Genomic DNA, 15,893 nt, shown 5'->3' on the forward strand with positions numbered 1-15,893 from the left:
TTTTTATCTTCCACGTGCAATGTATTTCCACACCCAGTGTTTCACTTAGAGCCACTTTTCCAGAGGACTTGCTTTCCACCTACATTGCGTGGTTTCTCAACACAACAACCATTGGTCTTAAGTTCAGTTACTTGAATGATAAGTACAGATCTTACTCTAAATTCACCTGTTCTCATGTAGCATAGGGTACCCCTAAATTCCCTGTTTAAGCTCAAGTATGCCTTTGAACCTCTTACCTTTTTCCTACAGCTTTCAAATGCTGGTATTATGGGTGCCAACAGGCTGGGGTTTTGTGTTTGCTTTTTCCCGATAGGGTTTCTCTGTGTAACAGCTCTGGTTGTCCTGGAACTCAGTTTGTAGACCAGGCTGGCCTTGAACTCACAGAGATCCACCTCAGGCAGGGTCTTATGTGGTTCTGGGGATCAAACCCAGGACTCTGCATGTTAGACAAGTACTCTACCAAGTAAGCTATACTCCCCAGATCTACTGGGTATTTTTTTTAAAAAAAAGACCTTTTCCAGCTTAGGCCTCCCGTCTGCGTACTTTTCACCTTTCTCCAATCTTCACTGCGGAGTTCTGTTTGTCTCCCTACCTCACTTTAGCAGATCTAGCTCCGAACCAGTGCCAGACTGTTTCACACTGAATCTCCCCACGGGAGCCCCTAACACTTTCTGGAACCCACTCCATTTAAATGCCACTGTCTTCACACTTGTTTTTACTTAAGCCCAGCCCCAATTCTCCTGTTCTGTGCCCACTGTGTCCACTTGCACTATCCTGGAACGTTCTTCATAGCTACCACTCAACCCAATACCCACTTAACATGGCATGCTCTCATTTCCGATACACGTTAGCTTTTTGAATTGCCATTTAAGTGGAAGACGGCTTAATGGTTTTCACTTAATGAGTCCACCAACTGACTTTAATTGGTCTGTTTAAGCACGTTGGGATACATTGCAACGTAGGCTACTCCCCCCATTTGACCAAAAGTTGAGAGCCTCCTCTCTGCTAGGGCCAGAGAATTACAGAAAGGAAGAAACTTAAAAGAGTTTTCTTCGTCAAGGCTTCCTTCAGGCATTGTAATATCCGTACGATGGCAAGTATTTGCCATAGCTGGTGAGAACACGAGAGGGGACTTATCTCAAGCTCTGTGGTCAAGACTCCAAGTGGACTTCCTATTGCTTCTTACCTTTGTCGGAAAAGAACTTTGGTTGTCTCTCAGGACCACTAGGTTATTCTGGAACGTTAGGCACGTACGCCATTTCTAAGGTTGTCACGCCCCAGAGACAACGTGTGCAGGCTCAAAGAAATGTAAAACGCACCCATTCTTACTCTAAACTGCCTTTCCAGGGCTAGAGACAGGGCAGCCGCAACGCTTGAGGAAGCTGTTGGGATTCATTGGCATTGAAGAGCCAGCCCAAGGGCGCAGGCGCAAGCGTAGCGCCCTAGCCCCGCCCACTCCTCTCCCGTCGCGCTCTGGCCCCTCCCACTCTGGTCGGCCGGGCAGTTACAACCCGAGCGTCGCGCCTGGGTCCCGCCCACTTCCGGCGCGCCCTCTGCGGCCGGGAGCTCCTCCTCGGTTCCTGTCCGGCCCCTGCTCGTGACGTCACAGCAGCCCCGCCCATCTCCACCGCCTCGGTCGCTCGCCGCACGAGTCCGCAGACCCTCGGCTGATTGCCGCCGCCGCTACCGCTGCCGCCAAAATGTGAGTGACGCGCCGCGCTGCGAGGCGAGGCGGGCTCCGTGGGTCACGGCCCCCTCCTGGGACCCTCGTCAAGCGTGGTGGCCGCTGCTCGGGACCCGGACTCGGGTGGAGGCCTCGCGGGCCTGCGCGCTGCGCCCTGGGCCCGAGGTGGGCGGTGGCCCCGCGGTGCACTCTGCCCTTGGACGCTGCAGGCCGAGTCGGGGTGGCGCGGCGTCCCGGAGTGCCCCGCGGGCTGGCGGGCAGACGCGGAAGGGCAAGGGTGGGGCACCGGCTTCCAGAGGAAGCTGCCGCCACACCCCGTGGTTCCTTCCCCGAGGTCCTGGAGGGGCGGGGGCCACCGCGAGCTGAGGCTCGCTCTTTGCGCGGTGGTGCCTCCGAAAGTGCGGGAAACCAGATCATGGCAAGGGGTGAGGCCCAGGTGGGGGCCTCAGAAGAGCTGCCGCGGTCCCAGCAGCCCTTGGCCGTGGGTTTCGCTTCCCTTTTAAGCACAAAACACTCTTGTTTGGAAATGGGTAATATCCCTCTACCTAAAGTTGACACCACTTAAGATGTACCTGGACAGACAGCTGTGCCTGACATCTCATTCAAAGAATTAAACTGGACCTGGCTTCACTTTAGCCAGCTACATATCCATTCTAAATTTTAGTAAGATGAAGAGGGTGAGACTATCTATCCTCTTCAGAGAGCTGTTAGGATTCATAGGAGGACACATGGATACCGTTTGGCCCCAGAGCTCAGTTTACCTGTTCCCCTCTCAGAGCCGGAGTTCTGTGAGACAGCCGTCAGAAGTGTCGTGTCCTGGTGATAGACACGGTGCAGACTTCAAAGAACTGTGGAATCACCGACAGGACGACTGCTGTGTAGCGAGGCTCACCTTAGGTGCTGTCGTAGACACAGGAGAGAGCTTAATGGAGGTCTTAAGGATTTCAAAGCAAGAGTAGTTATGAAAAGTGGGCGTGAGTGAAAGAGCATTCGAAGCTGTGGAAGACGGCTTTCCCAAGAGTATTGCTTCAGCCCCTTTCCATTCACACAAACCCAAACACTTTGAGTCTGCTTCTCCATTTTGCTATTTTGTGATTGTTTCTAACTATAATAAGACAGTTCTTGCCCCAACAAAAAACCAGGCGAATACTCGGTGTCCTTAAACATTTGTGTGTCCTAAAGCAAGTTTGGTTTTTTAGATTTATTTATCATGTACAGTGTTCTGCCTGCACGCCAGAAGAGGGCACCAGATCTCATTATAGACGGTTGTGAGCCACCATGTGGTTGCTGGGAATTGAACTTAGGACTTCTAGAAGAGCAGCCCCAGTGCTCTTAACTGCTGAGCCCCTAAAGCAAGCTTTTTTTTTTTTTAAGAAGACCAAAAGTAGAGGTATCCAGTCTTAGAATCATGCACTTCATTGGTACAAGAAATGTTTCAGACTTTGGTCACCACCAACTGGGACATTATTGGGAATTATCGAGGGAGTATAAAAAAAAAATGCATTAGTGCCTTTATTTCTTACTGCAGGACTGTTTTTTCTTCTTAAAAAATTTCAGTATAAGACCTAGTCCCGACATAAAAGTTTGTACACAAACACACACGGCATGGTATATGTGTGTGAGAACAGAGGACAGTTTCAGATGGTGCTGCGTGTGCAGGCTAGCTGGCCCTCAAGTGCCCAAGCTCTCATGTCTCCCCCTCCCATCTCACTGTAGGAGTACTGGGATTCCGTGTTTGCCTTACCAAGTCTGGCTTATGTAAGTGCATTGGAAATCATAACATACTCATGCTTCTGCCTTCTACCTTTCAGGTCCACAGGTGTGCCTTCAGGAAGTTCAAGTGCTGCCTCTGGCAGTAACCGCAGACTCCAGCAGACACAGAATCAAGTAGATGAGGTAGTGCTCTAAAATGCTGAAGTGTAACTTTTAAACAGACATGGGAATTGTGTAGAGTTCTGTCAGGAAAGTCACTGGAGCTGCAGAAAATGGCTCAGTGATTAGGAACATTTACTGTTCTAGCAGAGGATCCCGGTTGGGATCCAAGTACACGTATTTAGACCATTCAGCTACATTTAACTCTGGCCTCCAAGGGCAGCTGCATGCATCTGCATAGACACACACATACATAATTTAAAAAAAATTACTGTTAGAAAAAAAGCATCATCAATGTGCGAGCATAAATTTTCAGTATGTAGACATCTTCTTTCTAGATGAGTAGTTAGAGGACCACAGGGAAGATTCTGTGAGAAATTCAGACCAGTATTTCCATATTCTCTTTTTTCATATTCTTTATTTTTTATGTATAGGAGTGTTTTGCCTGCATGTTGTAGAAGCTGTGTTTTAAGCACAAAGTGGACTCTTCCTGGTTTCATACTTAATTATCTACTATCAAATCAGATACCTAAAACACATGACCCTGTCCCCGAAGTATGTCCTCAGAGCCACTTTGTAGGATGGGGTAATTAGATTATTCAAGAAGGGACAAGTATTTCTGATCTGGTGTGTGTTTGTTTGCTGTGTGTCCTGTAGCCAGGTTTACTAGTTACCTGGTATAGACAGGTTTGTTGACGCTTTCTTTGGCAGTTGCTGAGGGACACATCGAAGGTGGAACTGCTGTAGCCCAGCGTTCTCTCTGGAACTCTCAAGCTAGAGGACTCTTACGGTGTCTTTTGTTTGGGTGTGTTCATGTGTACAGTAAAGAAACTGAGAACCTCAGGACAACATTTCCATATTCTTTTTTTAAAAAATAATAAACATTTTTATTTCTCTGATAACTTTCAAATGCAAACACCCTGTGATTTAGCCACAGGCTTTACTTCCAACTAACCTCTTCATTGGGTCTCAATTCCCTATGAAAGAGCATAGTCTTATTCCAGAAGGCTGTTAGCTTTTGGTCATCCCTTCTGTCTAGATAGCATCCAAAGACAAATCCCACAGGGACAAGTAACCCATTGGTCACATACACACTGAAGCGGGGTCATCATGACTGCTGCAGCCTGGTGCCAAGCACGACCTCATGACCAAGGGCAGCAGTAAGGATTTTTTTTCAAGATTTATTATTTCATCTGTGAGAGTGTTTTGACTCTATGTATGTGTACTGCATGTATGCAGTGCCTACTGAGGCCAGAAGAGGGCGTCAAAACCCTTAGAACTGGAGTTGCAGAAGGTTGTCAGCTGCTGTGCAGCCAGTGCACTTAACTGATGAACCACCTCCCAGTTCCCTACTTCTGTATTCTTAAAGGGTTTCTCAGTGTAGCCCAGGCTGTCCGTCCTCAGTCTCGAGAACTCTGTAGACCAGGCTGGCCCAAACTCAGAGATTTGCCTGCCTCTGCCCAACTGCTGGAACTAAAGGCATGCGCTACCACCTCCTGGCACAATCTTTCTGCTTTTAATTGCCTTAAAACTAGTTATCTTACATATTGTTATTAAATCATACAGTAATATTTGGATATGATGGTTTCTTTATTAACGTAATTCTGAGCATTTTAGACCGTTATACTAGTTCTGTCACTTGCAAACTCAAATTGTACCCTTGTTTAGAAATTAGAGGAATTTTAAAGAGAATTGCATTTTTGTTCTTTGAGGTGAAGTCTCATCCCCTGTGTAATTTGTTTAGTGTGATCGCTGGGTTGCACAAATCACACCGTCCTGCATTCAGAACTCTTGTCACTGCTGAGAAGCCCTCCCTTTGTAATCACTCACCCTCCCCTCTTTCTGCCTTGTACCTAGTCTAGGTGTAGCATGTTCAGGGATCATTGTCAAGCTTCTCTCACTGTAGTGTTTCCATGTCACCCAGGCTGTAGGCTGTGCTAGCATACGTCCCCTCTTTTAGCAGAGAGGTTGATCTTGATCCATGTAAACCATGACTTGTTATCCATTCACAGTTAGTGGTAGCTGAGCTGTTCTTAATTTGTAACGCTGTTGTAAATATCCCGGAGCCAGATCTTTAAATGTATCTTCATCTCTGTTTCATTCGAGCGTGGACCTAAGAGTAGCATCTCTGGTTCATATAATAATTCTGTATCTACTGATCCTACACTAGCTTATTTCCTGACAGCAGTGTCTGATGTCCCTAGTGCTCTGAGTTCGGGACTGCAGCCATCGTGGCATGCAGGAGGTGCTATCTCCCTGTGCTTGAATTAATGATTCAATCAATGATTAGTGATAGTGAACATTTTGCTGTGCATGTCAGCCATAAGTGACTGTTTAAGTCTTTTGTGTTACTGCTGTTAGCACAGGCTAACCTGGAACTTACTATGTAGCTCAGGCTATTGAACTTCAGATCATCCTGCCTCAGCCTCCCAAGGGCTAGGATTAGAGCAATGTGTCTCATACACACTTCCTTTTGATTTTATTGTGCTGTCTTTCTCTTCTTAACTCATAAGGCTCTTTTATGGATTCTTGAATTCTAACATTTATCAGATATGTAGTTCATAAGTATTTCCATCCTCTAGGTTGGTTGAGTCTTCATATCTTCATAGTAGACTTTGATGCCAAAAGGTTTTACTTTTTATAAAGCCCAATTTCTCTCTGTCCTTTTATTGTTTGTTTGTTTTTTGAGACAGAGTTTCTCTGTGTAACAGTTCTAGATGTCCTGGAACTCTCTTTGTAGGCCAGGCTGGCCTTAGTCTTACAGAGAGATCCACCTGCCTCTGTCTCCCGAGTGCTGGGATTAAAGGTGTGTGTCACCACTACCCGGCCCCAATTATCTCTTTAATTAATTTGTTTTTTCTTTTGTTGCTCTTGATACCAAATCTAAGAACCTGAAGCTGTGTGCTGACTAGTTTTATGTCAACTTGAGACCAGCTGGAGTCATTTTAGAAAATGGAACCTCAATTGAGAAAATTTCCCTCACCAGATTTGCCTATGGGCAAGCATTTTTTTGACTGATGATTGATGTGATGACCCAGCTTATTGTTGGTTGACGCCACCCCTGGGAAAGTGGTCCTGGATGGTGTGGGAAGCAGGCTGAGCAGGCCCAGGGAGCAAGCCATAAACAGTGTTCCTCCCTGTCCTCTGTAGCATTAGTTCCTGCCCTGACTTCTCTGGGTATTGGAAGATAAATTAAAGCCTTCTGCCCCAAGATGCGTTTGGTCATGGTGTTTTAGCCCAGCGGTAGAAACTGAACAAACTAGAAAGCTTTACTTTCTTCTAAAAATGTTTATCTCTTAGCTCTAAAATTTTACTCACTGGTCTATTTTGAGTTCTTTTTGTATAGAAAATGAAACAGGAATCCAGCTTTATTCTTTCCTTATGGCTGCTTTGTTGTGGCAGCCCTGTTTGTTGAAAAGAATATCCTTTCTCCATTTGGTGGTCTTAGCATCCTTTTGAAAATTAGTTGTAGCTCAGGATATGGACTTAGGTTCCATCCCAGCCCCAGGATTGATGAGTTAATAAAGAAATCAGTTCAGCTGGCTGCAGATGTGCAGGCAGGTGTCTAGGTTCCCAGCTCTCCCACTGATCTGCTCCGCGGTCACCTTTCTCATCACTCCAGCTCTGTGCTGGGATGGAAATGGGGACGTATGACCATTGCAACTTTCTCTTTAGTATGGGTTTGCTTATTCTCAGTTCTTTGAAATTACATGTGAAAAAAGGCCACTGGAATTGGTGTTATTTGACAGTTTTTTTCTGAGGGGATAAAAGCTGTTGGAATTGTTTTGACTTTGTCAGCCTCTTGTAGAATACTGCTGTCTCCACAGTATTAAGTCTTCCAACTGCAAACATGGGTGTCTTCCCCTTACTAGGACTTTAATTTTTATAGCAATCTGCAGTGGGGGGGGGGTTGCTTAGTTTTGAGACAAGGTATAACCCAGGCTGCCCTTGAATCATGAGGTCTTGCCCTAGCCTCCTAAATGCTAGAAGGTACGTGCTCTTATACCCAGCTTACAGCAGTGTTTTGTATTGTTTTGATTTTTCTTTCATGAGTGGGTGTGGCGTATGCATGTGTGTACATATGTGGTGGCCAAGGCTCAAAGTCAGGAGTTTTCTTCTATTTCTTCTATGTTCTTTCCACCTTTGAGACAGGGTCCTACACTGCAACCAGAGCTTATCTGGAGACTGGACTAATAGGTCCATGAGTCCCTGGGACCCTACTCTCTCTGCCTCCCCAGTGTGGGGTTACAGGAGCAGACTGCCACACCTGTTTTTGATTAAATATATTTCTGTGGTTTTATGCTTTCAGATGTTTTGGTAAGGATGTTGTTCTCTTAATGTCCTTTTCAAATTGCTTATTGCTGGCATGTAGAAAAATAACTGATTTATACATTTATCTTAGGTGCTGAAACTTTACTGAATTTATTCACTGTAGTAGATTTTGAAGAATACTTTTAAAGATTTACGTTAGTGTGTGTGTGTAACAGAAGGGGTAGAGGTACTTCAGTGGGCACAGATGTGCCATGATATATGTGTTGGAGGTCAGGGGACAACTTTCTTTGAGTTGGTTCTCTTTTTCTACCTTGTTAAGGCAAACTCTCATGTTTCTGCTGTGCTGTGCTATGGGATCCAGGTTAACTGACCCATGGGCATCCCGGGGTTTTCCTGTCACTACTACTCATCTTGCCTTAAGAGAGCAGGAATGATTGATCGCACAGACCTGGCCCTAAAAGTGATTGAGGTGGGGCGGACCCGCAGTGCATCCATCACATGCAGAGGCCGAGGGCGTCTGAGGCGTTAGTTTTCTCTTTACACCATTTCCATTCCTCTTGTGGGTCCCAGGGATTGAACTTGGGTCATCAGACTGACAACAAGAACTTTGACCTGCTGAGTCATCTCGCCAGCCTCCTTTGAAAGAGTCTTAGGGTTTTCTATAGAATTTCTTACATGGAGCAGTAGATATCCTCTTACTTTAAACTAGGATGTCTTTGTTTCCTTAACTGATTGCCCTGGCCAGAACCGCCAGTGTCGAGCCATGAAAGTGAGTGCCCTGTTCTGTTTCAGACCTTAGAGGAAGCTGACTCTCTCACCGTGGCATGCAGTGGGAGTGTGGATTTCCCCAGCACTGCCCATTATTGATGCTCCCTTCTCCCACTGGTTTGCTAAGTAGACTTATCTATCACAAAGACCTGGCCCCCCTTTTTTAAGTGAAAGTTTACCTCAAAGTAATAAAATGCTGACCTGGGCGGGGGAGGTGCCCATAGAGTTCATGTGGAGTTTTGTTCTCCCTCTCCTTCTTGTGTAACTGTAACCATGTCCGTTTAGGTGGTTGATATCATGAGAGTCAACGTGGACAAGGTGTTAGAAAGAGATCAGAAGCTCTCGGAGCTAGATGATCGCGCAGATGCACTGCAGGCTGGTGCTTCTCAGTTTGAAACAAGTGCTGCCAAGCTGAAGAGAAAGTACTGGTGGAAGAACTGCAAGGTAATGCCCTCCTGACAGACCTTCCCTTCAGACCCTCTGTGCCAGAATGTTGCAGAGGCCACAGCATTGCATTCTTTGACTCTGGGTGGATCTGGGCCAACCGTGAGTGTACTTTACTTTTCCTTGCCCACAGCTTGGAATCCAATGTTTTGTACTAAAGTTAAAAGATATGCAGAATAGAACTGTCCCAAATCAGTCTTGGGCATTAGACCCCTGCCCAGGTACCTAAGAACACACTGATAAGGTAGTTCTGGCTTTGATGCTCAGTTTGCAAGCCATTCTAGGAATGGCTCTGATTTCAAAAGTTAAATGCTAAGAAGTTCTCCTGCTCAACGAAAAAAGAGAAAAGCCACATGTGAATATTGCTCAAAGGAGGCTTAAATAGTTAGCAAATGAGAGCGTCTGTGGTTACATTGCAAATACTTTTCTGTCATGTTTTCTTTAGAAAGGATACATGGGACAATCAGTAGCTTGTGTGGAAATTTGTTTTTTCCAGGGGCTGTGGAGGATTGGAACACATTTTTGAAAGCCCATAACTAAATTTTAAACCTTAACTGAAAATGTTAAATTTAGGCTTTAGAGATGATAAATTATTTCACACTACAGTGCTTGCTATTTCAGCGAGCACTGTCTGTCTGTTTTTGCAATGTTAAATGGACCTGTCTTGTTGCAGATGTGGGCGATAGGGATCAGTGTCCTGGTGATTATTGTCATCATCATTATTGGTGAGTTCCCCCTTATTCACAGATGTTTGCATGTGCAGGAGCAAAGGGTAAAGATTAGTTCATTCCAAGGTTCTCTTTACCAAATAATTTGAATACTTGAGAGTATTTTGGGATGGTGGTGTGGAGGGAGGTTTGAGGCAGGGTCTCACTGTTCAAATCAACCTGACCTTTAACTTGTGATCTTCTTGCCTCAACCTCTCAAGTGGTAGGATTATAGGCATGTACCACCACCATACTGACCCTAAATATTTGATTTTGTGTAATAAAGTCTGGTGTTTTAGATAGATAGGTACATACATACATACATACATACATACATACATTAATCCTTTGAGACTGGAATCTCATTCCTACTGACCGGTCAATTTTTCTTTCCTGTGCTGTTTTATGTTTCCTTTTGTGTACTATAGTGATTAGCTGAGACCACCTTGCTCCATCCCAACTGGCCAAATCAATTTCTTTCTGTCCTTATTTAGACAATAGAAATCCATATTGAATATCTATACAAAAAGACTAAACTGCCCTTTTCACTGTTTCTAAATCTTCCCTGCTTCTTAGTGTGGTGTGTCTCTTAATGAAGAACCTGGTGAAACCGAAGCCTACTGTTCAGGAGCATTTTCAAGACTTTCTACTTAGAACCTGCTATGTTATTGAGCTTACCTACTGTTTTTTTGTTCAAATGATTATTTTTGTTAGTTTACATACAGTTCAGTGCCTAGGAAATGTGCCTTTATCTAAATATACACTCCAAATGGGGGTGTGAGTTGCCCTGCCCACATTTTGCACAGTGCCTTCACAGAGTTATGCACCGACTAGGAAAGAGGACTTCTGCTGCTCCAGAGTGCTGGAGTCTAGGAAGATGTCACTGATGACTTGCTGTGGATTTCAGGAAGGGGATTCTATTCAAGTCAGTTGTCCCCACATCTGACATCGTCTTCAACATTTTCAAAACTTTGGGTGATTAGATTCCCAACTTGTGCCTTCCAAGAAGAACACTACTGCCTAGTAAAAATCGGTGACAATAACAGGGTGAGCCTTATTTTGATACTGGCTCCTTTTCCTTAAGAGGACCCTCCTTTCTGTAAGCACTACTGACTCCTGCTGTATTTAAGATGCTCTCATGTTAGGTGTGAAGATGTTTACTTTTTTGTTCTTGTTGTATATCACTTCTCAGAGTATTTTAATCAAAAATAACCCTTTAAAATGTTTTTGTAGAACTATGACCAAAGTATTTTTGCCAAAAGTTAAATACAAATAAAATGTCCGTCTGTCCCTAATAGACAAATTCAAACAATGTGCCAAATGTAATTCAAGGTGCCCTTCAAGAAAAAAGTGTTAATTCTGTGTGAGCCTTCAGCATTTTCACAGTCCTTCCTGTGCTGTAGGTAATGCTACTCCTTCAGATTTGGTTTCTTTCATAGAGCTATAGAGACGAGCTAACGTCAGACCTATAGATAAGGCATTTAACCAGCAGTTTGCAGACTGAACTAGAGGCTGCGGTCGCTAGCGCAGTGTGAGTTTGCACAGACCAGAGATCCTGAATGCTATTTTCTGCTTTTGCTCATACCCCACTTTCTAAACCGGTCCTCTGTATTATGCTTGAGGTGAGGTAGTGGCCACTTCCAAGTGGAGAGCTAAGCAGAGATGCCTGTTGCTCTTAAGCCATAGCTATTGCCACCTGAGACACTTTCCTTGTGTGTCTGAGACTTTCATCAAGGCATGGTTCAAAGTTGAGAGTTCAGGCATGAATGAACGTAAGAAATCAGTGAGGAAGAAGCAGGCTTTTTTGCCTATGGCAGTGCCACTAGAATGCCCTGTAATTTGTGTGTGCAAAGTAGCATCAGTCAAGGTGTAATAGAATCTGGTTCCTGTTTTTTATTTGTTCCCCTGACATTACTGAAACAATATAACTATTGAAAGTATGCCCCACTATGGGAAAGCAGCATCAGCCTAGAGCCTCTGTCCTGGTCTGACCCACAACCTTGGTGCTGTCTCCTCCATACTCAGACCCATGTAACTCATTGGCTCCTGCGTTAACACAGTAATACCTCGCTTGTCTGTGCATTTAGCTGGGAACTTTCCCGCTATGATGTCCTAAATAAAGTTGTCTATTAACATGATTCTGTCTTGTGTTCCTTGAAGCGGGGTGGGTACACCTGATCCGTGTCCTAAAACTTCTCCTTGCTCCCCCCCCCCCCACCGCATACTACCTTTTGTCTCTTACCCGCCCCTGCTGCAGCACAAGTTTCCATGAGCACCTGGAGATCCCATCCTGTGCTAGGCTTCCCTCAGGCAACACAACTGATAAGATGAATACATATTAGAGGAAGGTTTATTATATTGGCTTGTGTGATACCATCTGCTTCACACTGGAGAGACTGGGAATGATGGAACTCTAGCCGGCCTAAGCACAACAGACATGACTCTGTCAGGCCCTGCCCTTCTTTCCTATTCCCTCTGCCTTGCTAAAAAACCATTAGATTACATTTTTAAAGCTAGACCCCAAGGTCTATTCCCCTATTCGGCCATGTTCTCCTCTTGTAACTGACTACCAAGGTCCAGCTATCAAAGTATTAAAGTCCAGCAATCAAAAAAACCCCTTTGGCTCACCTGATTAACATGCCCAATTAAAATTAAAGACCTCATCCAAACATGGGGTTTCCCCTTTTCCCTTTATAAGCTGCCATTTTCCTATGGGTCACGTCTGTCTCCCTCCAGGACAGATATCGCTGCCCCTTCTACCTTGTTTCCTTCCCTTCTCCTCCATCCTCTATCCCCTATCTTTGTCTCTTATTCTCTGCCCTTTGTTCCTTTGTGGCAAATAAATTTCCTTTGTGCTGAGACCTTGGCCTTGGGGTGTGCTGAGCTGATGTGCTCCAACCCACCATTCCCTTACAGAGAACTTAGTGGCTGTTCAGTTCATGAGGCCAAGTGCTTCTGCAGTTCCAATCCAGCATTGTGTGCCGAGGGTATTCCTGGAAAACCTCTGGTCTTCGGGCCATGTTGAAGCCCAGAGAAGCTGGGATCTGGTAACAGCCAAGTGCAGCCACATCAGGGCAGATGAACTTGCCAGTGAGTGAAGGCTCACAGGCAAAAAGCAGAGCATCCTTCTTCTATCACCGTTACCTGGGCTGCCACCAAAAGTTGCTGCCTACATAGGGTAGGTCTTCCCCACTTCCTATAATCGGAGCAAGAAAATCCTCCAGCATTGCCTGCCCAGCAGGTTGGTTGCCTTTCAGCTGATTCCAGACCCAATAAAGTCAACAGTGTCACATACCCCAAATAAAAGTGCTTCTCGGTGCAGAGATGAGTTAGGAGCTGGCTTGAAGTTAGGATGTGGCCTGTGGGTTTCTTAAAATATGGTCTTCTGGAAGTAATCTGGAAAGTTGGCCCTGGCACACCACACCCCCACCAGCCAGATAGGTAAATACGGATAGTCAGGCCCTTCCATTCGCACCGGCTCACACGTCGTTTCAGGTTCTCAACAACTAAGCTACTCGGCACCGGGATGGCCTGGCAGATGCAGTGCTCGTCAGTGCTGTCGGCCACCCACTTCCCTCACCCCAAGGCGCCACTCAGGCTCAGTTTCCCCTTCTCAGTGAGAACATCCTTCAGCCCCTTTCCCAAACCTCTCACCTCCTCCCTTAACCTTTATCCTTCCCATTCCACCAGCTTCTTCTTTATCATCATCTCAGACTTTCAGGGGTCATTCGTGTTGTATGTTGAGTGTGAGAGACTTCTGTCCTGTCCTCAGAGAGTACAAGAATCTCTGCTCAGGTGTGCACTCAATAGCTGTATTATGAATGCTTCTTGAAGAAGAGCTTGGCAGTAGAGTGGTCCGGTGTAGAGAAAAACTTCGAAAAATAGGTGATTTGTCCACTACATAACGTGGATAACTGCCCTCTGTCACTTTCCTCTTCTTTGACCTAGAACACCTTTCATCCAAAAAATACTAAGTGTACCTTTTTTGGTTTTTAGATTTTATTATTTCTCTGCTGTGTGTATGTCTGGATATGTGCATTTCCACGTGCGTTTAAGTGCTTTCATCCATGAGGGCGTTGAATCCGCTGGAGCAGGAATTACGGGCACTTGTGAGGCACCTGACAGAGGGTGCCTGGGAACCGTCCAACGGACGGACGGGTAGGCGCTCCCCTCTAAACCGCTGCGCCATCTCCTGCCCCCACCCCTACAAACCCCCGCCCCGTGTCTTCTTGGTGTACCCAGGCAGCAAAAGGCTGGAGCTCTGCCCTGTTGATTTCATTTCGAAAGAGTAGAGATAGATAAAAAGAGCGTCCCGGCTGTTTCCTCGGAAAGGGGGCGTCGTTTACATATGTTTATCTTCCTCCTGTTGCTAAATGAATCTGTAACTTCAGGGCAGCCAGGGAAGTTACCTTGTATCACTAAATTTCTATTTCTGAAAATTCGGTTGGATTCTACCTGAGTCCATTCGCCTGTAGCTGGCATTCGGGAGGAGACGGCAAGTTTAGGAAAGATTAAAACAATAGGAAACCAAGAAGACCGTTCACGCCAAAGCACGGCGTCCCCTCGAGGAGCCTCACCAGGCTCCACTCACCTGTCGGCCGCGCAGGCCACGCCCCTGACCCGCCCCCTCCTGACTGACAGCTCCGAGGCCCCGCCTCCGGGAGGCCCCGCCGTAGACTGGCGCGGCTAGGCCCTAGCGTCCTCACGGCCACTCCGCCCCCGACCCGGGCTCCTGGCGGCCGGGATTGGCCGAGAGCCGACCTCGCCCGACCCGCGCGTTACGTAAGGTTCTCCCGGGCCTTTGCACCCGCCCACCCGCCCGCGGTTATACAACCCCCGTGGTGCCGAGCCGCACTCCGCCCCTGGCCCGCCCCTGGCCAATGGGGCCTCTCGTAGCCGGCCTCCGTGACCAATCGCGCGACGGAGGGGCGTGGCCGGAGCCCTGGCGCGCAGGGGGGCGGAGCCGGCGGCGGCTCAGCACGCGTCTGGCCTCGAGACCTGGCCGCCCAAGGGTGGGCGAGGGCTCGGCTGGAGAGAGGCCTCCGACGCGGCACGATCAGCCTCTCTGCCCCGGCCTTTCGCCCGGGCTGTCGCCCCGGAACTGTGCGCTCTGAGACGTTTCTTATGGTCGCCGACTTCCCAGCATGGACTGTGGAAAAGTTGGTTCGGGCTGAACGAGCTCCCTGAGAGCCGCGGCGGGGTCCGGCCAGCTCGCTTCCGGCGTCGAGGTGTCGCTGTAGCTCGTCACCCGAGCAGAGTCCGTGAACAAGCTGAGGAGAAAAGTGCCCCTCAGATGAGCGTGGTCGGCGACCAGTCTCTCCCGAAGGCGATGGCAGGGACCCAAACAAGCCGGGTTTGGTGGCTGGCTGCAAACTGAGGGCTGCCAGGCGGGATGGACCCCTGTGGAGATCCGGCAGTCGGCGGCGACTGTCCCCACGACAGGGGCCAGGAGGGTCCGCTGCTGGGCACTTTCGTGGACAGCAGCCACAGGTGACGCCAGGAAGCCTTCCTTGGAGCTGGCGTACAACTTTTTTGTTATATTTTTGACCCCGGAGGCAGAGAGTGTCGGAGGAGGCGACACGACAGGGAACTTTTGGACAGTTGAGTGAGAGTCGATGGGAGGAGGGGTTACTAGAGTAAATTACCAGAGTAGGAAAGAAGTGGCAAAGTGGTTAAAGAATTCGACGGAGTTAGGTAGGGCTGAAGGGAGGTTGGAAAGTGTCAAATGTCCCCTACCTGCAAGAGAAAGGGCATTAAACCTGAGTCAGTTGGTGCATCCAAACACCCTAAAAACCAGATACTTCTGAATGTCCACCATTGCCATTTCTTCTGTGTGTGTTTTTTCTATTCAGTGAACATGAAGACAGAAACAGAATATCAGAAGAACTTATAATGATTGTCCAAGAAATGAAAAAGTATTTTCCAGCCGAGAGACACACTAAACCCAGCACCCTAGATGCCCTTAACTATGCCGTACACTGTGTGCATAGCGTGCAAGGTAAATGAGTTGCAGAAAATAGGGTGCACTGGGGTTCTCTAGAGGCTTGAGCGTCTCTGTGGCCAGGACAAGCAAGTCTGGTTATAAAGTGACACTTTGGCCTTTCCAAAGCCAGGAGGATGTGATCTGTCTGAGAGTTTACTAACTG

At 47.0% G+C, this 15,893-nt stretch overlaps 2 protein-coding genes and 1 pseudogene across 8 annotated transcripts in view; 2 read left to right on the plus strand and 1 right to left on the minus strand.

The window, feature by feature from the left end:
* The first annotated feature begins 1,608 nt into the window (after positions 1-1,608).
* Positions 1,609-11,885, plus strand: Vamp3 (vesicle associated membrane protein 3). Its single transcript, XM_038335018.1, has 5 exons — positions 1,609-1,702; positions 3,496-3,580; positions 8,882-9,040; positions 9,714-9,765; positions 10,324-11,885. Coding segments are annotated over exons 1-5 (315 nt in total). The 5' UTR covers positions 1,609-1,700; the 3' UTR covers positions 10,341-11,885.
* LOC119817665 lies at positions 4,497-4,668 on the minus strand (annotated as a pseudogene).
* Positions 11,886-14,726: 2,841 nt separating the features above from the next.
* Positions 14,727-15,893, plus strand: part of Per3 (period circadian regulator 3) — a 51,425-nt gene continuing 50,258 nt past the window's right edge. For 6 of the 7 annotated variants that reach the window (XM_038334133.2, XM_038334132.2, XM_038334130.2 and 3 more), the window contains exons 1-2: positions 14,727-15,237; positions 15,600-15,745. In XM_038334133.2, coding sequence (XP_038190061.1) covers positions 15,140-15,237; positions 15,600-15,745 — 244 coding nt within the window. In that variant the 5' untranslated portion in view covers positions 14,727-15,139. Of the gene's footprint in view, positions 15,238-15,329; positions 15,348-15,599; positions 15,746-15,893 lie in introns of those variants that run through there. The other variant, XM_038334135.2, reaches the window with a different exon arrangement.

Source organism: Arvicola amphibius, chromosome 6, assembly GCF_903992535.2.
Source record: "Arvicola amphibius chromosome 6, mArvAmp1.2, whole genome shotgun sequence".
NCBI classification, from domain to species: Eukaryota; Metazoa; Chordata; class Mammalia; order Rodentia; family Cricetidae; genus Arvicola; species Arvicola amphibius.